The sequence below is a fragment of the Gorilla gorilla genome, chromosome 9 (assembly GCF_029281585.2).
Source record: "Gorilla gorilla gorilla isolate KB3781 chromosome 9, NHGRI_mGorGor1-v2.1_pri, whole genome shotgun sequence".
Lineage (NCBI taxonomy): Eukaryota > Metazoa > Chordata > Mammalia > Primates > Hominidae > Gorilla > Gorilla gorilla.
This window is the reverse complement of record NC_073233.2, coordinates 52302062-52325141: the sequence shown is the minus strand read 5'-3', so window position 1 is coordinate 52325141 and position 23080 is coordinate 52302062. Positions and strand designations below refer to the sequence as shown.

Sequence of the window (23080 nt, the reverse complement as noted above, 5' to 3'; positions counted from 1 at the left end):
TGTGTCCTTTTTGATTAAAAACTGTGTGTGTGTGTGTGTGTGTGTGTGTGTTGGAGAGAAAAAGACTTGAGTGATTCTCGCTTAGATCATACTCTTCACCCAGAAGACCAATCAGCTCTTTACTATACACCCGCTCTGCATGAAGTACCATCATAGGCACAAAGGGATGCAAAAACAAGAGGTGCATAAAACAATTCCCACTCTTACATAGCGTTTAGTATAAAGGGGGAAATATGAGAGAACACCAGTGGGGGAAAAATACAAAGCCGCATTTGTGCCCCAGAGCACTGGTTGCCACAGTATTGATAAGGCAGATGTTTACGCTGTCTTTATGTAATCTTATAAAAGCAGAAGGAAAATATGGAAGTGGCCAGGAAAGAAAAAGATCTGTGTGCTTGTGTTTTTCAGATCTAGTAAAATATTTCCATCATAATGATTTTTGAGAGCTTTAGATGTCTTGTTTGTAGGACCAAAGTCTCATGTAGCCCCTGCCCATCAATAATCAGTTTTATTCTCACTTATTTAATTATTGTTGCCATATGAAAGGAGCATTACTTCCACATTTTTTCTAATTTTGAAAAAGTAAATTAGGTTTGTGTTTATAGTTTGATATTTTCTGTTTTAAAATTATTTCGGTATTTACGGAGAGCTTCATAAAATGAGTTAGCCATTGGTCATGGTAAGAATAGTAATGCAAGCCCAGTCTACCAGTATGCTAGCTACCTTTTGTGTTTGAAGATGGTAATCAACTGCTTGAGAAGAGGCTTCTGGAAGAAGAGGCTTGGAAAAATTAGGAAGTCAGCCTCTTGCAAGATGGCCCACTCTTAGCAATTGCATCTCTCCTCTGATGGATTATATAGACAGATTTTTAATATTCCATGTAAGGGTGGTTCTGCAGTCTCTCTGAGATTATGACTGGAATTGTTCCGAAATAGGAGACTGTGTATGTGAGATGTTTTTAACATCATTCTGATCTTAAGCAGGTTGTGGGCTGGAGCTTGACCTATAATATAAAAACAGTGGGCCGGGCATGGTGGCTCATGCCTGTAATCCCAGCACTTTGGGAGGCTGAGGTGGGTGGATCACCTGAGGTCGGGAGTTCAAGACCAGCCTGACCAACATGGTGAAACCCCGTCTCTACTACAAATACAAAAATTAGCTGGGTGTGGTAGCGGGTGCCTGTAATCCCAGGTACTAGGGAGGCTGAGGCAGGAGAATTGCTTGAACCCAGGAGGCAGAGGTTGCAGTGAACTGAAATCATGCCATTGCACTCCAGCCTGGGCAACGAGAGCAAAACTCCGTCTCAAAACAACAACAACAACAACAACAACAACAAATAGCAGGCTTGCTTCTGGGCAACTATCCCCACATTCTAAAATACATGGAAATCAGAAAGGACAACCTGTACCGTATTTCTATACTTAGGAATTAAACCATACTTTTCTTTTCGTATACCTTATTTAGACTCGTATTTATAGATTCATATTTACTCTAGCCATGCAATTTAATAACTTCAACTGGGGCTTTACATTTTAGTTTCCCCTTCCCCAATGAAATCTATAATACTAACCTTTTTATTAATATGTTCCACATTTGATTATGTTGTCTTCTTTCTTCTTGACTACTACTATTAAACTTCTGATTGCTTCATCCTTTTAATAAAAAATGAATTCTGAATTTTTATTTAATTTTTCTCTCCTAGACAGTTAAATCTCACACAGAAACAGATGAGAAACAAACAGAGAGCCGCACCATCACCCCACCTGCTGCACCCAAACCAAAACGGGAGGAGAACCCTCAGGTAGGCCTATGTTTCCAAAGGCAGGTCTCAGTCTATGGTGTGTGGTTTATTCTCATGTACCAGGAGGGGCACCTGCTCTCTGAATGATGAAATGAACTTGATGTTCATTTTCTTATGCACTTTTATTATTCAGCAATGTTATTGCCAAGTCAGATTGGTCTAGAGTGGAATTCTTAGACTGTAGTCTTGAGGGTCCATGCACTAGTACATAGGCATTTTGATTGTATCAAAGGAAAAGTTTTTTAAAATGTTATTCTTCATATGCATGTTACAAATTCGAAATGTTAAGATGAACGATGATTTTCCCAGCTGTCCCATTACATTCCTAATCATTACTGTGTTCAGTTTGTCTCAGCCAACATTTATAAGATATCTAGTTCACTCAGCTAATGTGTATTTATATTATCAATTGCAGTTATTAAGTGTGCGTTTTTGTTACAACCATTGTATTACATTAGAACCCCAAACCCCAAATGAATCAGTAGCTCAGAAGTAATCCATTGAAGCATAAAAGTAGGGATGAAAATAGTAACATCTATACTATAATTTAGGATAGAATTATAAACATAAATAGCAAAGAAGACCCTGATAAAAATGTAGAATGTGAATCTGTATGTCCTTAGACAAGCAAATTTTTTCAGTTTGATGTTTTTGCATAGGCAGCTATAAATGGAAAATGTAGACAGGTAATATGATGATGAATATCTGACAGTTAGATTTCATTTGGCCAGTAATTCACTTGCCCCTATCCTTAGTGCTTTCTTCATAATGAAACCATGTGAAATAGTGGCATAAAGCCATCAAAGCTTCATGCCATTTTTTTTTAAAGCAGTGATTTATTGAGCCAGTTCAGGTTTCCTAAAACAAGTACGAAATGTAATTCTTTCTGATATGAAATGAATGAATTTTTAATTTTATCTTGAAAAAGAGGACCAAAACTTGAGCCAAAAAGAAGTACTAGTCACAAAAATTGCTGAGGAACTTGTGAAATCATCCACAGAATTAATGACAAGTATTATGCTCTGAGAAGGAAAAATTGAGCAAAATTTCCCTATCAAAGGAAACTGAAGGATCCAGCCCGGGCAAACATAGTGAGACCTTGTTTCTGCAAAAAATAAACAAAATTAGCCAGGTGTGGCAGCACATGTCTGTAGTCCCAGCTACCCAGGAGGCTGAGGTGGGAGGATCACTTGAGCCCGGGAGGTCTAGGCTGCAGCGAGCTGAGATGGTGCCACTGCACTCCAGCCTAGGTGATGGAGCTAGACCCAGTGTGGGCAAGCAAGTACCATCATGTGTAGTAGCAGATAGTTCACCTTCTAGTTGGACAGAATCACTGCCATAAACAAAGTAAATTGCTCTTGGCATATGTGGGATACATATATGAGGTAAAAGTTTTTGACGGCTTTTTATTCTATCATCAAAAATTTAGGCTGGGCGCGGTGGCTCACGCCTGTAATCCCACCACTTTGGGAGGCTGAGGCGGGCGGATCACCTGAGGTCAGGAGTTTGAGACCAGCCCGGCCAATGGTGAAACTCTGTCTCTACTAAAAATACAAAAATTAGCTGGATGCAGTGATGCGTGCCTATAGTCCCAGGTACTCGGGAGGCTGAGGCTGGAGAATCGCTTGAACCCAGGAGGCAGAGGTTGCAGTGAGCCGAGATTGTGCCACTGCATTGCAGCCTGGGTGACAGAGTGAGACTCTGTCTCAAAAAAAAAAAAAAAAAAAAAAATTATTCCACAAGAGAGGAAATTTTTTTTCACTTAATTATTTTATGAGCTTGATCTAAACTGGCAAAGATGATTTGGGTGTGAGTGGCCAATAAGGGTGCTGTTACTTGCTTAAAAGAGGGTGCATCTGAATATCAGTCCACACACTGCTTCATCAAAAGAACAACAGTTAGGGGAAAGCCTCTTGATCTTGATTATATTTCTAAGGAATAGTGAAAATTAGGAATGTAGTTAGTTGGCAACCACAAAGTGTATGTCATTTCAACATACAGTTTAGAAAACAGGAAAGTCCAAGATTGCTTTTTCTTACCAGACTAATCTGGCTGTCAAGGGGATAGGTGCCCATCTCAGTTTTTGAAATAAGAAATAATATAAAAACATTTCTTCAGGACTCTGAAGTTACCAGTAAAGGACATTTCTATGTTCTCAAGTGGCTTGCTGAAGAAGTTTATTTTCAAATAGGCTGAACCTATCACTTCAGGCCAAAGTAGCATAATATCGAGGATAAGATGTCAGGACTTTTAAAGATCAAATTGTGGTATAAATAACTCTACAGGAGTATGTCTTTTACAATTGAGGATGTTCTTTATTCATCAGAAAAATAAATTGACAATGTATTATTTGGCATATTTAGAAACTGCATGCAGTAGTACAACAGAAAATGAAGACACACTTTTCAGACCACATGCAAGCAAAGAAAAGAATAGAAATCAATTTGTTTCCCTCTCTGGCTTGAAGAGTCTTAACGTTCCATCTTCAGGGCCCAGTATTTTGACCAGCTTAGTTTCTGATGGAGCCCTAAGAGTGGTCTTCAGAGAGAAATTGCTCCATAATTTTTAGGTTCATGTGTGATTGAAAAATCATAGTACTCAGCAGAAACACCTGCTGTCATTCCTGAAAATCATTTAGCTGTGAGTTAGCATTGTCCTAAAAATCATTTAGCTGTGAGTTAGCATTGTGGCAGTATAAATGTGAGAAACTGACCTAGTCGTGACAAGTGAAACACTCAGGATTTGGAGCTTGTTAAATGGGAGGCTCTTTAAAACTCTCTGCATGTTTTGTGAGTGTGAAATCCTCTTCTTTTTAAGAGGATTTTTCTGTGGGGCGGGTCACTCGGATCACACAAGATACTGATTTCTGTCATTGAGAAAGAAGATGTAGACCCCAGTCCTTCTCTTTTGGCCCTGTTAGACCAGAGAGCCTCTAGAGCAAACTTTCTAACCTGTGGCCCAGGATGGCTTTGAATGCGGCCCCACACAAATTCATAAACTTCCTTAAAACATCATGAGTTTTTTTTGTGATTTTTTTTTTGAAGCTCATCAGCTATCATTAGTGTTAGTGTATTTTATGTGTGGCTCGAGACAATTCTTCTTCTTCCAATGTGGCCCACATTGAAGGAAGCCAAGAGCTTGGACACCCCTGCTGTAGAGGATCTCCATGGCTGCTTAGAGAATGCCTGCTCTTGTGCATTCATGAGACCCGCCCATTGGGCTGGCTTTCCCTAATGTCCTACTAGGAACTGGCAATTGGCTTTGTGAGAACCCAGACTGAAGCATATTCTTCTTTTGTTTCTCTGGCACAGAAACTTGCCTTCATGGTGTCTCTAGGGTTGGTAACACATGACCATCTAGAAGGTAAGAGAAGATATTCTTGGCACTGCCTTTTTTTCTGGCTCACAGCTTTGTTCCTGAAAATGATGTTTGATTGAATTCCTGGAATAGAAAATTGGAACACAAATAGAGTATGATTCAGCCAGTGTGGACTTTATTTCGTTTAGTGGGAAAATTGCCTTCCCTCTGTCTAATGTTCCTATCATTATCCACACTACTGTCCTGAGAAAACCTCCCCAGTTGCCTAAATTCAGGTGACTTCTGTTCATTTAGGGGAGCTCTTCTTTTTCTGAACAGCACAGCAAAGTGCTCTTCTGACAAGCCTTTATATTTTCTGGTCACTCCAGGTTATCAGAATGTTGACAACAGTTACAAAGCTGTACCTGTCCTGATTATTTAATTCAAGAATGATGAACTTTGGTTACTCAGTTTAAGTCTTATGGATAAAGCTCATCCAGACCTATATATACATAGCAGTCTAAAAATCATGACAACTTGTTTACAAGTGTTGTCTATTGTTAAACTCTCAACAGAGAACCACGTGTAGGACAGCGTGGTCTTGCAGGTGAGAGTAGATGGTCGTACATATTTGCTTCCAGTAGTGTGCTTGCCTCTGCTGAGGCTTCAGTGAAACAGAGACTTGTCCCTGATTCTGATTTCTTATGGGAAAACCAATAGATAAAACAATGAAGTTAAGTTTTTTAGGTTCTCCATGCCTCTCTGCTAATCAAAACCTTTTCTTCTCTCAAGAAATCCAAAGCAAGAGGCAAGAGCGAAAAAGAAGAACAACAGCAAATCCGGTCTACAGTGGAGCAGTCTTTGAGCCAGAGGTATTACTGGCCAGCATCTGGCCCTTCCCTCATGTTCCAGTTTTATTTATGAGCTGTTCAGTGCCTCCCCTCTGAAAACCTGCTGAAGAGCAGCACCCTGATTGTACTTGGCCAGTTCTGTGAAGTGGTAGATTTTTTTTGACTTATCATTTTTATTAGTCACTGCTTACCCCTTAGGTTTTTTTCCTAAGTTTCAGCAGATACATGCCTACCTTAAAATTTTAATTCATCCTGACTTCAATACAGCTGTCATCGGCAACAGAGGCAGACTTCTCTGAGAGAGTCTCTGAGAGCCAAGTACATACAATAAAACCCTTGAGCATTGAGACCTTAGGATGATTAGCACTAACTAGTCGGCATGTTGACAGTCATGCCATGCTTGGTCTTTAGCTTGTGCCAGTATTAGTAATAACCACGCTACTCAACAGTCACCTTTCCTCCTTCAATCCTCAAAGCGTAAGAAGAGTGCAGTGACATACCTAAACAGCACAATGCACCCTGGGACCCGGAAGAGAGGTGAGGACCTTTTTGTATGTCTCCCTTGCTGCTGTTGCTTTTGCTTTCTGTGTGTGTTTCTTCTCCTTCCCTCCTCCCGTCATTATAGGACCTAACTCCTCTATCCTTTGAAAATAGTTTTGTTGTTGTTCTCTGAGAATGGGAGAGAAAAGAGAATGAGATTTCTTATTAGAGTTCTGTATGCTGAATCAAAAACTGACTTTACTAGGATTCTGGCAAAGCTGACTCAGGGGAATGGCTTAATGTAGCATTTCTGCCCCAAGCCTGCCAGGCCATCCATGAATAGCACAGTGAACAGAACCCCATGTAAAAGGAAGCATTTGAGCGTCATTAAGCAGAACAGAGCACTGCCGTTGCCAAGGTGTTCCTAATAGCGTCTTGGTTGTCCTGCTGCCGGCAAGGCCAGAGTGTGACGCTGAGTTTCTTGGAGCTGCAGACTTTCCAGGAAGGAACGAGGTAGCCACACTTGAGAACTTAGAATCTTTAAGAAGAGGGCATCTCCAACTAAGGAAGAAAAGGTCACTCTCAAAACAGGCTCCCTAAAGAACAGATTCCTAAAGAGCTCCAATCCCATATTTCAGACCTTCCCATGGACATTCCAGAATCTTACTCTTAGGCAGAGCAGAAAAACAGCAGTAGCAGCAGCAGTGTCTCTTACCATGCAGGTCTAAATAGGTCTTAACAGCTCAGGGTTTGAGCTCATAAACAAGGTACTGAAATTTTTCTTTGATGTCAGTAATACATCCCAAGGTCCTTTTCTCCACGTGGTAATGTGTCCCTGAATTATAGTTCCAGGCTAGAAAGGTTGCAGAGTGAGTGGAGTAGCATACTAATTTTTGCATGTGCACACACAGTCTCAGAGCTACTGGAAGCTCAGGAGGTCATCCTGACCCTTTGTCTGCCTTAGGCAGGACTACACTATTACCATTCCCTCTGCACAAAAGAGATATACCCACCCTTAGTAACCCATTCTAATGTTTCATCAGTCCTGTCCTTCAAGCACTCAAAAATATTTAGATGGGAAACCCTAAGTCATGGCTTTATATTGATTCCTGGGCCACAGTAACCAGTACTCTAAGTTATTTTTGTTTTGTTTTGTTTTGTGCTTGGTGATTTTTTTAGTGACCCCGATGCAATTCTCGGAAAGGAGCCCCCCAGCCAGAAGCCACAATAATTGGCCTGATAGTGGGCAGTATCTGCTAAGAGGACAGGGGTTAAATGAGCCAGAAAGACCTTGGCATCTCTTGCTAAGGTCAGAGGATAAAAGCCTGCATCCACAGTGCCTAGGATATGCCTTTTGTGGGTAAACAAGAGAGCATTCATCTTGTTCTTCCCCTTCCAACAGCACTGAACTCCCTAGAAAAGATAAACCAGTACGATCTGTCTTTGTACTATAGGCATCACCAATTTAACACAGAGAGGTAATGTTTTTGTAACATCTGACAGAATCATGACTCTTGTGCATAATCCTAATATAAATGATAACTGTTGGCAAAGTCATGATCCTACATACCATTTACCGGTGCTTATAGGCAGTTTCGTACCTCTCTGGCCCTTTTTTTTTCCTTTGGTGTGTTGGGCATATACTTTTGATCACTCATAGCTTAGAAGCAATGACCTTGCCCCTAGAAGACAAGGGCCCTGACTTAGACATGTGGTAAGGCAAGAGTGGCTGACCTAGACTTTCTGTACCCACAGGGCTCATTTAAGTTCCTTAGTAGCCTTGAAGTTTGAGTCAAAATGCTCTTACACAAATCAGGTCTCTCAGTTAGGAGTGCTGATGGGAGGGCCTTTCCTGAGACTTTTAAACAGCCCCAATTTTTAGAGATGTAGTTTATCAGGATGTTTGTCATGTAAAGTGGGGAGACAGCTGCCAGTCAACTGGGGAGGGTATCCAGGGACAGAAATACTTAAAAATTAATTGCTAAGCCCAGAGCATCTTTTAAGCTCTTAGGTTTCAGCTAGTCCCAGAACATGCCTCTCAATAGCTCTAAAAGCAAGGGATAAGAATAGTTAACTTGAATTTTGCCTCCTTGCTTTGCCTGTCTCCACCCTCATAAAATGCAGACAGAATAGAGAAGGAAAAGCAGAAATCCTAAATAAATCAGTTTGTGGGAACTGAGAATCATTAATAGTATTGTGAGAATGCTGATTGCAGAGAAACCTTAGAGAACAGTATGCAAGATATGAAAAAATAATAAATTCGGCCGGGTGCGGTGCCTCACACCTGTAATCCCAGCACTTTGGGAGGCCAAGATGGGCAGATCATGAGGTCAGGAGATCGAGACCATCCTGGCTAACACGATGAAACCCCGTCCCTGCTAAAAATACAAAAAATTAGCTGGGCACATGCCTGTTGTCCCAGCTATGTGGGAGGCTGAGGCAGGAGAATGGCTTGAACCCAGGAGGCGGAGGTTGCAGTGAGCCGAGATCGTGCCACAGCACTCCAGCCTGGGTGACAGAGCGAGATTCTGTCTCAAAAAATAAATAAATAAAATAAACTCATTCCTGGCCCTGGCTCCCACTGGGCTTTGACATCTTGGTTCTTGCACTAGAAATCTCAAATTGCAATAGTCCAGGAACTTCACCACAATCTGCCCAAGGTGAGGTCTTTCTACATTAGCCAGCACCTTCTGTCATTCTCCAGAGCTCTCTTATCCTCCCTTCTCTTGAGAGTCATATAGTTGTTTCTAATGACATTTAAATCTTTGCTTCTCTTCCTTCCTTTGGGACTGTTGAATTAACCTTCTGTCTGCTACCTCACTTCCTTTTCCATGCTAGCCAATGAGGAACACTGGCCAAAGGTATGTAAGATCATTTTCCCCCTCTCTTTCCCTCCCCCTTTTTCCCTTTTGTTCCCTTCTCTTGGTATATAGGTCGTCCTCCAAAATACAATGCAGTGCTGGGGTTTGGAGCCCTTACCCCAACATCCCCCCAATCCAGTCATCCTGACTCCCCTGAAAATGAAAAGACAGAGACCACATTCACTTTCCCTGCACCTGTTCAGCCTGTGTCCCTGCCCAGCCCCACCTCCACAGACGTAAGTAACTTGGGAAAAGCACACTGTCTTTCTGAGAGCTTAAATTGGGAAAAGCGTTATCATATGTTGTCTCCTTATCGACTTGCACCTTCTTGACTAACCCTGGAACAGCAATTAAACACTATAGAATGCTTTTTATGCCATGTAAGGCAGCTTTCTTCTGAGTTTCCAGGCCTTCCATGTCCTTGAGAAACATGTTAAATATAACCTCATGGAACTCAGCCAGCCTTCAGAGTCTGAATTTGATCTACTGTGAATGAGTTCTCAGAAAACAGATGGGGTGGGGAGATCAGCTCATACAGTTGAGAGGTGTGCAGGTTTCTATCATCAGTGTTTTGGGAGTGGGGAAAATGAACAAGACATACAGTCCCCCAGCAGCCCTTGTTTGCTGCTTCAAATACAATTCCAAAAGAGGGAAGTTTTCTTTAGAGCAACTGTTGATCAGACACTGTTGAGCAGAAACTCTGCTCTAAAGAGCAGAGTTGATCAGAAACAGGTTCCGGAAAAACTGTCAAATACTTAGTAGCCCTTCACCCACAAACTGCAGGAATGTGAACTAGTGCTCTAAATGTTTAAATGAACCTCAACAAAGCTCAGAATTCACTCAGCAGATACTCACTGAGCACTACTCTGCTGAGCAAGTGCTATTCTTGAGGCTGGGGATACAGCAGGGAACAAAACCAACTCCCCGTCCTCAAGGAGCTCATCTGAAGAGGCAGATAATAAGAAAGTGAATATATAATGTCAGGTAATGATAAGTGCTATGAAGAAAAATGGGGCCGGGCATGGTGGCTTATGCCTGTAATCCCAACACTTTGGGAGGCCGAGGCAGGCAGATCATCTGAAGTCAGGAGTTCAAGACCAGCCTGGCCAACATGGCGAAACCTGGTCTCTACAAAAACACAAAAATTAGCCGGGCATGGCGTGCTCCTGTAATCCCAGTTACTCTGGAGGCTGAGGCAGGAGAATCCCTGGAACCCAGGAGGCGGAGGTTGCAGTGAGCAGAGGTTGTGCCACTGCACTCCAGCCTGGGTGACAAGAGTGAGACTCCATCTCTAAAAAGAAAACAAAAATGGAATGGATTTAAGGGCATATAGCATACTGGCAGGAGGCTGATGTTTATGAAGAGTGGTGAAGCCTCGGGAGGATCTGGGGGAAGAGCCTGCCAGGCAGAGGGAACAGCAGTGCAAAGTCCTGAGGTGGGAGTGTACATGGCATCTTGAAAGAAAAGCAAGAGGGCCAGGATAGCGGGGGCAGAGCAAGCTGGCCAGGGTGGTGGGAAATGAGGCCTCAGAAGTGGCCGGGCCAGTTGCGCAGGGCTTTGTGGCTTTCATTCTCAGTAAAATGGGAGACCATTACAGGGTTTTGGGCAGAGGAGTGACATAATTTTTCAGCATTTATTTTGAAAATTTTCAAACCTACAGAAAAGTTACAATAATGGTACAAAGAACCAATGTATATCCTTCACATTGATTCATCAGTTGTTAACATTTTGCATATGCTTCTCACCTACCATACACACTTATTTTAGGGGAACAAGGTAACAAGAAGTTGCAGACTTCATGAATCTTCACCCTAAAATATTTTGCTACATATCTCATAAGAGCAAAGATACTCTCTTATGTAGGTACAATGCATTTGTCAAATTGAGGAAATTTAACACTAATAAAATATTACTATATAAAATATACAGTCCATATTCAGATTGCTCCATTTGTCCCTTACTTGCTTTTGTGACACTTTGTTTTTCCTGCTCCAGGGTCCAATTCAAGATTACTCTTGACATTTATTGTCATGATATTGTCTGTTTGGTAATCCTTTATTTTGGAAGAGTTTCTCAGCCTTTGTCTTTCATAACATTGACATTTTTAAAAAGATAGCCAGTTCTTCTGTAGAATGCCTCTCCGTTTGGATTGTCTGATTTTTTTTCTCAGCAGTAGATTCAGGGTATGCATTTTTGCAGGAGCACTAATAAGTGACGATGGGTCATTATCAGGGCATCACAGCAGGAGGCACATGTTGTCAGTCTCTTCTGTTGTTGGTGATGTTAACTTTCATCTCCTAAGATAGTTTCTGTCAGATTTTTCTACCTGTAAATGTGCCTTTTTCCTGTGGTGGAGATAGCTTTGAGTCTGTATGAATATCCAGTCTCCCAACAAACTGTTATCTAATGATGTTAGCATCCTTTAATGATTCTTGCTTGCATTTATTATTTTTAAGATGTATGCAAAATCAACTTGGATTTTAAAAAGGATCACTGTGTCTAAAATATGCAGAAGAAAAGGGCCTATAGGGAAAATAGGATGGAAGCAGGAAGACCAGTTAAGAGGCTTTTGCAGTTGTCCAGGCAAGAGATGATGATTGGCAGGCACGGTGGCTCACGCCTGTAAATCCCAACACTTTGGGAGGCTGAGGTGGGCGGATTCCTTGAGCCCAGGAGTTCAAGACCAGCCTGGACAACATGGCAAGACCCCTGTCTCTACAAAACATTAAAAAATTAGCCAGGTGTGATGGCAACATAGTGAAACCCCGTCTCTACTAAATATACAAAAATTAGCCGGGCATACTGGTGTGCCCCTTTAGTCACAGCTGCTTGCAAGGCTGAGGTAGGAGGATCACTTGAGCATGGGAGGCTGAAGCTGCAGTGAGCCATGATTGCGCCACTGCACTCCGGCCTGGGTGACAGAACAAGACCCTGTCTCAAAAAAAAAAAAAAAGGAAAGAAAGATGATGATGATAGCCTGGAAGAAGCAGAGATGGAGAAAAGTGATCACGTCTGCATATATTTTGAAGACCCATCAGGATTGAATATAGGTTATGAGAAAAAGAATGGTCAAGGAGAAAACCAAAGTTTTTGGCCTAAATGACTAGAAAGATGAAGATTCCATTTACTAAAGATTAAGAGAGGAGCAGATCTGAGGAGGGAAATAAAGAGTTTCATTTCACACATGTTCCAGTTATTTGGTGAATTACAGAGCTTGTCATTGACCATCCTAAGATAAAATGTCCCTTGAACTTGAAGGTTCTCAGAACCTACTAGTGGCACACCCCTCTCCAAGGAGCAGCAGAATACCATATGAATATTCTGAGTTAAAATTCCAGAGGTAACAAAGAAAGTGTTACCTTTGGAGGACTAGGGTCATAGAAGAATTCTGTTCTCTTGACAGGTTTTCTTGTTTCCTTCCTTAGACGTCGCTGGTGGTTACAGATTCATCATTCTCTAAAGATTCAGCGTTTTGTCTCGCTTTCCTGACTTTTGGCATTAATAATTGACACAGGTTTCCTAACTGTCCTGTTAATGAGCAGCAGGGTCTCTCTCAGAAATCTTGTTTGCTAGCGCCAAAGATTGTCCCAACTTTTTCTCAGTTGAAGTATTGCCAAAGGATCACCAGCTCATTGGCCTCTTGGTAGAGCTCTCCCTCTAGGGTGGTACAGAAATGCTAGGGGACAGATGATTTTATGGTTCTGCATGTGAGTCTCTCTCCTAAACAGTGTTGTTTTTGTTGTATTTTTTGGGTCAGTTGGGATTATGGTTTTCTTTGAAAGATTGAACCCAAAGGATCCACTCATCAACTCACAAACTAAGAGCTTCTGCCAGGTTTTTTTTAAAATTGAAACATTCTTTTTCTTTTCAGAAATCTACAGGTAAAAGAAAGCTTTTCTAAAGAACTCCCTAAGTTAAACTCAGCAGAAGGTATTTTTAAGATAATTGACTTCTCCTTTTACAGTATCCCAGTAGTGGCAGTGATTAAAATCAACACACAGGTCTCTGTATGTTTGCTGCTGGGTAGCATAAGTTCCAACAACATTAATTAAACAATAACACTTGAGAGGCAGGCATTTCTAGGGATCAATAACCATTTTGAGGGACTTGGTATAATACAAAACCTACCAGACACTAATCCTCTGGATGTACCTTGTTGCCACTATCATCATTTTTATGAGAAGGGAAGATAGGTTAACATAATTATAAAAATTGTTTAGCACATGATGAAATTGCAGTTGGTATTGCCAGAGTGCTTCCTAAAAACATACGTCCTCAGCACCTAGCAAAGCATCATGGGCCAGCTGTTTTTTAACTTACCTACCATCTGGTTTATAGTAATAATTTGTTCAGTCATCAAAGCCTAAGCATTTTGACCTGGTATGGTGCCTCCGTAGGACTTCCTCTGCTCTTTTTAGGCAAAGAGCCGGTTCTGTATGGGTAAAATGTTTTGGCATTTTATATTCATTTGTATGGGCAGCAGTTCTCAAAGTGTAGTCTGGGAGTCCCCGAGACTCTTTCAGGGAGTCATAAAATCAAAACTATTTTCATAATGATACTAAACCATCATTTGCCATTTTCATTCTCATTCTCTCAAGACCGAACAGTGGGGTTTACCAGATATTGCATGATGTGTGATGATGTCACTCTGGCAGCTAATGGAATGTGTACCTCTGTGTTTTGGAGTTTAAAAATGTTTTAATATACTTTGTTTGTAATTTTTCATGGTTCTGTAATTCAGAATTGAAAGTTTTTACCAGCCTGGGTAATAAAGGGAGACCCCCATCTCTACAAAAAATAAAAAAATTAGCCGGGCATGGTGGTACGCACTTGTAGTCCCAACTACTTGGGAGGCTGAGGTGGGAGGATTACCTGAGCCTGGGAGGTCGAGGCTGCAGGAAGCCAAGATCACAGCACTGCACTCCAGCCTGGGTGACAGAGCCAGACCCGGTCTCAAAAAAAAATTGTTTTTTAACTGCTATTAACAGTAAATATTAATAGATATAACTCATATAAAAGCTCTCTGGGATCCTCAGTAACTTTAAGAGTGAAAAGGGATCTTAACACCAAAAATTATAGGGTATATAAACCAGATAGGAAGTTTCCTTTGGGAACTTAAATAAATTATTTAATTTTTATTTTCTGTCTTTCTGCCTTCTGTTTCTTGATGTGCTCCTTGCTCAGGAGCAAAGGAAAGTGAACGCCTCTTCATTTATCCCAAGTCCCTCTGAATAAGATGCCCAGTTTGTCTCATTCACTCCATCACTGATAATTTTTTCTGTAGTTCACATAAAACAGTCTCTAAAATCACACATTTTAAATAAACTTTCAGACTCACCACTTAGGGATAAAGTTCAAGAAAGGCTGACCCTCTAGAGAAGAAGAGTAGCCCTCAGCCTGATTTTAATAATGAAGGAAGAAAATCATAGTTAATCTAGGGATGAAACCTTACCTCTTTTGGTGCTTAGAAGTTAAACTATTAGGCTACATTCACGTGTAATATTTTAGAACATATGTTATCTTTTTTACAGTCCAGTGGTCACATTTTCCTACTAAGAAACATTAAAATCTGCCAGGCGCAGTGGCTCACACTTGTAATCACAGCACTTTGGGAGGCCGAGGTGGGCAGATCATGAGGTCAGGAGTTCGAGACCAGCCTGACCAACATGGTGAAACCCTGTTTCTACTAAAAATATAAAAGTTAGCCAGGCGTGGTGGTGGGCGCCTGTAATCCCAGCTACTCAGGAGTCTGAGGCAGGAGAATCGCTTGAATCCAGGAGGCAGAGGTTGCAGTGAGCCGAGATCGCGCCCCTGCCCTCCAGCCTAGGCAACAGAGCAAGAGACTCCGTCTAAAAAAAAAAAAAGAAAAAGATTAAAATCCATCCACACTATGATGTATCTTAAAACTTGTGTAGCCTCTTTTCTGGGCTGCCAGATACCCTAGTGGATTACAGAGCAGGTTTCCCTTGGAGTGAAATTGTAGGTCCATGACGATGTGTTCCTTCACTGGTGGTGGTGGAGGGATTACATCATAGAAAGGAAGGATTCACATTCCTCTCTATTATTGCTTCCTGTGCACAATTTCTGTATTAGACCTTCTGGCAGAATAGCCAGGAAATCCACAGCAGCACATTGGCTTGACTTGCTGGGTCACCTCCAGCACTTCCCTTCAGTCTTCCCTTCCCTGGTGTTCTTATCAGTGGATTTAATCCCATCCAGAGAATGAGCTAGGCATTGACTCTCTGGAAAAGACCTCTTTAATAGCTCTTTTTTTTTTTTTTTTTTTTTTGGCTATGTTCTCCTCTTCCAATTTTAAGTAGATCTGCTTTATTCTGATGATGCCTTCTGTTCAGAGGCTCCAGCAGACTTACCTGAGTCCTAACACTATCACTGTGATGGGGGTGGTAGAGAGACAGGACCAGCAGAACAGACTGGGGCTGCTCGTCTTTTTCCAGCTGGTGAAGTTTTTATAGGGATAAAGCCTCCCAGAATAGAATGGCCCATTGAACAGCAAACACAAAATACTGGTTTTAGGAGAACATTGTCAGCTGTTGCTTTGGCTTTTTAAATTCTTCATTTTAGAAAGAACTCACATATGAATTTAATTTGTTTCTGACTTAATATTTTCCCATTTGAACTTTCACTGTATTTTTTTCTTCTTGAGCAAGCAAATTCAGGAAAACTCCAATTTTTGTCTGTCTTCTTTCCCAGTCCTTCTAAACTCCCCCTAGAATTGATAGGTGATGAGAATTGTTTGTATCATATTGTGAAACACTTTGATGAATGGATTTCCGTACCTGTAAGATTTATGATATGTAGGTTGTCCTCTACCAAAACATAATAAAACTCTTAGGTATCGCCTATAATGTTAATTTTGGCCTAGACGACTATAGACCTCTCCTGTAAACTCTAAGAATACAGTAGTCCCGGCCAGGTGCGGTGGCTCACGCCTGTAATCCCAGCACTTTGGGAGGCTGAGGCAGGCAGATGGCCAGGTCAGGAGATCGAGACAATCCTGGCTAACACGTGAAACCCCGTCTCTACTAAAAATACAAAAAATTAGTCGGGGGTGGTGGCAGGCACCTGTGGTCCCAGCTACTCTGGAGGCAGAGGCAGGAGAATGGCGTGAACCTGGGAGGCGGAGCTTGCAGTGAGCCGAGATCGCGCCACTGCACTCCAGCCTGGGTGACAGAGCGAGACTCTGTCTCAAAAAAAAAAAAAAAAAAGAATACACTAGTCTCCCCCTTATCTGAAGTTCACTTCTTATTGTTTCAGTTACGCATACTCAACTGCAGTATGAAAATATTAAGATGTTTTGATAAAGAAAAAAGAAGACAGACCTCATTCCCATCTTTTATTACAGTATATCGTTATAATTGTTCTGTTTTCTTAGTCACTGTTGTTAATCTCTTATTGTGCCTAACTTATAAATTAAACTTTATTGTGGGTCTCCGTGTATAGAAAAACATATATATAGGGTTCAGTACGGAGGTTTCAGGCATCCACTAGGGGTCTTGGAACATATTCCCCAAGGATAAGGGGGGACTATTGTACTGTCCCCACCCAGGGAGCCTTAGCTATGTGGAGTGAGTAGGGGCATGTGCTATTGGTGATTCCTGCTTCTCTTGAGTACTCCTGGAACGAGGCAGCTGACTGTCCTAAAACATTTATATGCATCTAGAATGTGCATGTTAACATTAAAATTTTACCTTTTTTGTCCTTTTTCTTACCTTTCCTCTCAACTTTATAGGGTGATATTCATGAGGATTTTTGCAGCGTTTGCAGAAAAAGTGGCCAGTTACTGATGTGCGACACATGTTCCCGTGTATATCATTTGGACTGCTTAGATCCCCCTCTGAAAACAATTCCCAAGGGCATGTGGATCTGTCCCAGATGTCAGGACCAGGTACTGTGGGTGGGTCCAACAGGGGAGGGGCCAAGGAGGACAAAGACACGGCCATCAGGAGGAATTCCTTTCCCAGGGAAATGGCAGTCTCTTCTCTCTCCCAGTCCGTCTCCAGGCTGCATCTTCCCTGTTCATGACACAGCACGCAGGCGCACGGCCTTCATTCCCTCAGAAACCCTCTGCCATATTACTGAGCTGGAAAGATGCTTCCTTGTATTTGAAATGACTTGTCTTCTCTTTAAAAGTCAAGACCCTTTAAAGTCCAGTGTGCCTCATTCTCTCGGAATGGTCCAGACCAAGTATATGGTTTTAAAACTCTTCTTTGGGAATAAAATTAAGGGAAATTGCCCAGTTGATTAATTAAAATAATACCCTGGGCCAGGCGTGGTGACTCAGGCCTGTAATCTCAGCACTTTGGGAGGCCAAGGCGGGCAGGTCACCTAAGGTCAGGAGTTCGAGACCAGCCTGGCCAACATGGCAAAACCCCATCTCTACTAAAAATATAAAAATTAGCCGGGCATGGTGGCAGGCGCCTGTAATCCCAGCTACTTGGGAAGCTGAGGCAGGAGAATCGCTTGAACCCAGGAGGTGGAGGCTGCAGTGAGCGGAGGTCACACCACTGCACTCCAGCCTGGGTGACAAGAGCGAGACTCTGTCTCAAAAAAATAATAGTAATAATAAAACAACACCCATTTCACTTTTAACCTATTTTGTTATATCAGGCTCAGAGAACTAAGTGTAAAGTGCTGTCGATATTTTATAGACTTAAAAGGCAAACATATTAGTAACTGTCCTAGCCTCCCTCCTTCTCTCTTTGGTTTCTGGTCGCCTTTTCTCAACTATGCATGTATATTTATGTCTTTATGATTTTATTATAAGCTGTCTCAAGTCTTTTTTAGAGGTAGGCAAAGTATAAATAATAAATAAGCAAACCCAATAGCTCAGCAAGTACTGGGATTCTGCTCAGTTCTTTGGAATCCTGCTTTGAACAAATTCTGGTTTTCCCTTGTAATATTGTCCTCATCCTGCAGCCTGTGGTGCAGCGGAACACTTCTCTCACTGTCCTCCTCCTGATGCTGCTTTGTGACCTTCTGACGATTTTTGACATAGGGTCTAGATTATACTTTAGTATTTGGAACTAATATTTAATTTCCTTGGTCAGGCTGTCTTTGAGGGACATCGAAATCTAAAATTGAGACAGGCAGCCCATGTCAGGTCAAGGACGAAACTGCCAGTGGCTGCTGCCATCATGCTGATGTGCAGCTTTTGTGTTGGTGGTTCTAGCTGTCGGGAGTGGTTGGGCGTCATGTGGCGTGTGTGAAAAGATAGGAATGCTCAGCCAAGTCCCAGCTCCTTCTAAGCCTGGGCTCAAGTGTCCTGGCTCTTCCTGCCTGGACACTTGATTCTCCTAAGCTGATATTTGGAACTTTTTAGTCCAGAAACTATAGACCAGGGTTTTGCAACACTGCTACCATAAATCCTTCCTGGATTTTATCTGCCAGTAGCCACAGATACCACTGCTAGCTGTTACATAGAGGATGTGTGTTTAAACCTCCTTCTCAAGGTAAAATTCTAAAAATCTTTTCAGATGCTGAAGAAGGAAGAAGCAATTCCATGGCCTGGAACTTTAGCAATTGTTCATTCCTATATTGCCTACAAAGCAGGTAAGGAGTTATCCATACCTACTTTTTTGTAAGCTTCCCCTTGTTTGAAAAAAATACTGGCAGTATTTGTTTTATTCTCAAAAGGGAATTTAAATTTAAAAATGAAAGCCTTTTGCCCTTAACTATTGGAGGAAACAAAGCAAATGAAAACGTTTTATTGGATAAAGTGGAAAACTTCTGTAGCATTTTTAATTATTATTATTCATTTATTTTTTGAGACAAGGTCTCACTGTATCAACCCAGGCTCGGGTGTTGTGGCATGATCACAGCCCACTGCAGCTTCCTCCTCCTGGGCCCAATCGATCCTCCTACCTCAGCCTCCCAAATAGCTGAGACTATAGGTGTGTACTACCATGACCAGTTAACTTTAGTATTTTTTGGTGGAGACAGGTTTCGCCACGTCACCCAGGCTGGTCTCGAACTCCTGGGCTCAAGTGATTCACCTGCCTTGGCCTCCCAAAGTCCTAGGAGTACAGGCATGAGCCATCATGCCTGGCCTGTAGCACTTCTTGGGGGAAGAAAATGAGATGTGGTATCTCATTTATGTAAAGCCAGACCCAAGCCACCGACAGTTTTCTTAGCATACTGTACACAGAAAAAGGAAAAGTCCAGGTGGGCAGATTCTCTGCACTGGGTTGTAGGACTCACGGGAGCTCTGGGGAAAATACCTCCTTTGGCAGGCATTCTGAGCACAGAGGACATTTCAAAGAATTAATTGTCAAAAACCGTTCCTTTTTTTTTTTTTTTTTTTTTAGCAAAAGAAGAAGAGAAACAGAAGTTACTTAAATGGAGTTCAGATTTAAAACAAGAACGAGAACAACTAGAGCAAAAGGTGAAACAGCTCAGCAATTCCATAAGTGTAAGTAAACCTCATGCCTTCAGCAGTCGATACATAGGTGCAGAGACCTAGGCCTTTCCAATATATATAACGGTACGTGTGGGCCCCAGGCTGCTTCAGGTCCTTCTGTTTATTAACGTGATTAACTTGGGCAAATGCAGTTTGCCATCCAGTTAGAGTTCAGACCTCAGGTACAGGCGGCCAGTTGGTAGGTGGTGCCTTACCCAAGCTCTGTAACATCCTCTTGGCTTTAATCAGAGAGAGGATTTTCAGTCTTCAGGCTGAATAAGTAACAGCTACAACAGTGTAGCCACGGCCCTGCGTATTCCTGACAGTGTGTGGGGGGAGCGTAGCGCCTCACCTGACACTGAGCAGACACAGACCAGGTCCCCTCGTGTGATTCTTCCTAGTCACCTGAGCGAGTGGGCCCATCCATACGGCCCTCCCTCGCTCTTTCTTCCACACCATGCTGATTGCATTTCCCGGTTTTCCTGACCAGTGTGAGGAAGCGGGCTTTCTAGAGACAAGTATTGGAAGTAAGTACTGCCCAGCCCGGCCTGTCCAAGTGGGAAAGAGGGTTGTATTTGCAGCAGGGGGACGGAGGCTTCTCCCAGGCAAGGAGCCAGTCTTCTTTTCCATTGAGTAGGTCACCCTTGTTGGAGTGAAGTGACCTCAGCCCTTATGGATACCAGCTGGTGCCTTGTACTTGGTGGCAGTTGAACTGTCCTGCTTACCTGCTTTCTCCTCCTCACCATACCTACCCATGGCATGCAGATTTAACACCTCTTTCCTCTCTTTCCCTGCCTAAAATAGAAGCCAGCAGGTGTGGGAAGCTGAGGGCAAAAGGGCAAAAGACTCCAAGTCCCCGGCTGAGCAGAAGGTGTACTGGCTGCAGGCCTTTGTCCTTGGGGCTTCGATCCTCCTAAATGCTGCTGGCCTGTCGTCTCACTTCCTGCTGCCCTCAGATGGAATCCAGATAGCACTGCGTGTTTTCCACCCTGGAGAGCTCAGTCCAGTCCTGAAGGCTCCCCAGTTAGCGTGACAGAAGCGTATCAAAACCTGCCTAAACAGGCTGCAGGACAGCTGTGGGAACTTTTTTTTTTTTTTTAAACAACCTTTGTTTGGAAGTCTGATGGCGGCTCTGCCAGTTTGTTTTTAAGCGTTAGTACTCCTGTGTGTTGGTGCCCGCATGCTCTTTCTCCCTCTGTTGCCTCTGGGACCTGGGACCCCCCAGCCTACCCACTCCACCCGCCCTGTTCCTTAGGTGGTAGCCACCCACTCCACTGAGGAACACAGCAAGCAAGGCCCAGGGGCTGCACAGCAGCCAGCAGAGCTTCTTCTCCCTGGGCAGAGAGAAGGCGCTCTGCTCTCAGGGGCTGCCAGGCCTGTTAGAAACCAGGCGGCTCAGTGCCACTGCCCTTGTCATTTGCTGCAGAAATGCATGGAAATGAAGAACACCATCCTGGCCCGGCAGAAGGAGATGCACAGCTCCCTGGAGAAGGTAAAACAGCTGATTCGCCTCATCCACGGCATCGACCTCTCCAAACCTGTAGACTCTGAGGCCACTGTGGGGGCCATCTCCAATGGCCCGGACTGCACCCCCCCTGCCAATGCCGCCACCTCCACGCCGGCCCCTTCCCCCTCCTCCCAGAGCTGCACAGCGAACTGTAACCAGGGGGAAGAGACTAAATAACAGAGCCCCTCTAGGAGAAGCCACGGGATCCCGGCGGCAAGGAGAGCAGAACACTGAAGACTCTAGAAAAGCAAAGCCGGATTTCTGGAAAGTGCAGAATTCTTTTGGTTCTTTGGTTCCAGAGAGAGAGAAGATGCTTGTGCCAGGTGGCACCAGAGTTTGCCAATTGATCCTTCTTATTCTGTGTGTACATGCAAAGATTGGACCATGTTACATGAAATAGTGCCAGCTGGAGGTTCTTTGCCAGCACCATGCCAAGTGAAATAATATATTTACTCTCTCTATTATACACCAGTGTGTGCCTGCAGCAGCCTCCACAGCCACGATGGGTTTGTTTCTGTTTTCTTGGGTGGGGAGCAGGGACGGGCGGAGGGAGGAGAGCAGGTTTCAGATCCTTACTTGCCGAGCCGTTTGTTTAGGTAGAGAAGACAAGTCCAAAGAGTGTGTGGGCTTTCCTGTTTCTAAACTTTCGCTACTATAAAACCAAAAAAAGGAATTGAGATTTCACCAACCCCAGTGCCCAGAAGAGGGAAGGGGAGTGGCTGGAGGGAGCAGGGGGTGTGACAGTGTATCAAATAAGCAGTATTTAATCACCTCTGGTGGGGGCCTCGTGCAAGGGGAGACTGACACCAAGAACAGCCAGTAGGTTCTTCTCCCCTCTGCTCTGCTCCCTGCGCGGTAACCCCACCACTCCTGAAGCCTGCCCAGTCTCCTTCCTTCCCTGCTTGGTGAATCGCGCATCTCCGTGGTTATCCCGCTGTCTCCTCTCCAAGAACAAGCAGAGCCCGGGCCACTGGCCCTTGCCCAAGGCAGGGAAGAAGGATGTGTGTGTCCAGGAAGGAAAAAAAGGTGGATCAGTGATTTTACTTGAAAACAAGCTCCATCCCTTTTCTATATTTATAAGAAGAGAAGATCTTGAGTGAAGCAGCACGCGACCCAGGTGTGTGTGAATTGAATGGAGACGTTTCTTTTCTCTTTCTTTAATTTTTGTTTTTGTTCTTTTTTTCTTTAAGGAAAGTTTTATTTTACTGTTCATTTTACTTTCTTGGTAACAAAAACTAAAATAAGGAATAGAAAAGCTGTTTTTCAGGCTGACAGTCCAATTAAGGGTAGCCGAGACCTTGCATGGTAGAGTAGGAATCATAGTGTCAGTGAGGTCCCGTGAGTCTTTGTGAGTCCTTGTGTCATCGTTCGGGCACTGTTTTTTTATGCAAGGGCAAAAATCTTTGTATCTGGGGAAAAAAACCTTTTTTTTAAATTAAAAAGGAAAATAAAAGATTGAGGTCTTCCTAGTGTTACTTAAATTAAGATCAAGGTAAGAAACATTGTAAAAAAAAAATTACAAAAGTGCTATTTGTTTCCTAAAAACAGTGATTTCTATTAAAAAGGTGTCAGAACTGGAGAAAATGCCGTGTAGTTATAATTTTTTAGCACAGACCCTGCTGATCACGATGACATTTTGCCGTGTGTGTGTCTCTAGACTGGTGGGCCAGTCTCCTTGAAGGACAGAGGCGGAGCTCCCCACCCTTCTCTCTCCTCAGAAAAGACCGTGCTCTCTTCTTGGTGCAGGGATCTTGTCTCCTGTTGTGAAGCCCAAATGGAAGTGTGGATGGTATCAGGGCCCTACCCGTGGTCTTCTCAGATTCTGCTAGAGCAAAAGGCTGATGCCTAAATAAGATCCCTTCCTTT

The 23080-nt window shown here is 43.0% G+C and overlaps 1 protein-coding gene across 35 annotated transcripts in view; it reads left to right on the top strand.

Moving 5' to 3' along the window:
- The window catches only part of PHF21A (PHD finger protein 21A), a 188472-nt gene extending 165674 nt beyond the window's left edge, over positions 1–22798 (top strand). For 26 of the 35 annotated variants that reach the window (XM_055354774.2, XM_063711102.1, XM_055354767.2 and 23 more), the window contains 9 exons: positions 1703–1801; positions 5113–5164; positions 5891–5970; positions 6426–6486; positions 9363–9526; positions 17041–17196; positions 18785–18860; positions 19616–19719; positions 21134–22798. In XM_055354774.2, the coding sequence (XP_055210749.1) occupies positions 1703–1801; positions 5113–5164; positions 5891–5970; positions 6426–6486; positions 9363–9526; positions 17041–17196; positions 18785–18860; positions 19616–19719; positions 21134–21391 (1050 nt within the window). In that variant the 3' untranslated portion in view covers positions 21392–22798. Of the gene's footprint in view, positions 1–1702; positions 1802–5112; positions 5165–5890; positions 5971–6425; positions 6487–9267; positions 9291–9362; positions 9527–17040; positions 17197–18784; positions 18861–19615; positions 19720–20108; positions 20235–21133 lie in introns of all 35 variants that reach the window. The other 9 variants (XM_031015998.3, XM_031015997.3, XM_004051004.5 and 6 more) reach the window with 2 other exon arrangements.
- The last annotated feature ends 282 nt before the right edge of the window (positions 22799–23080 follow it).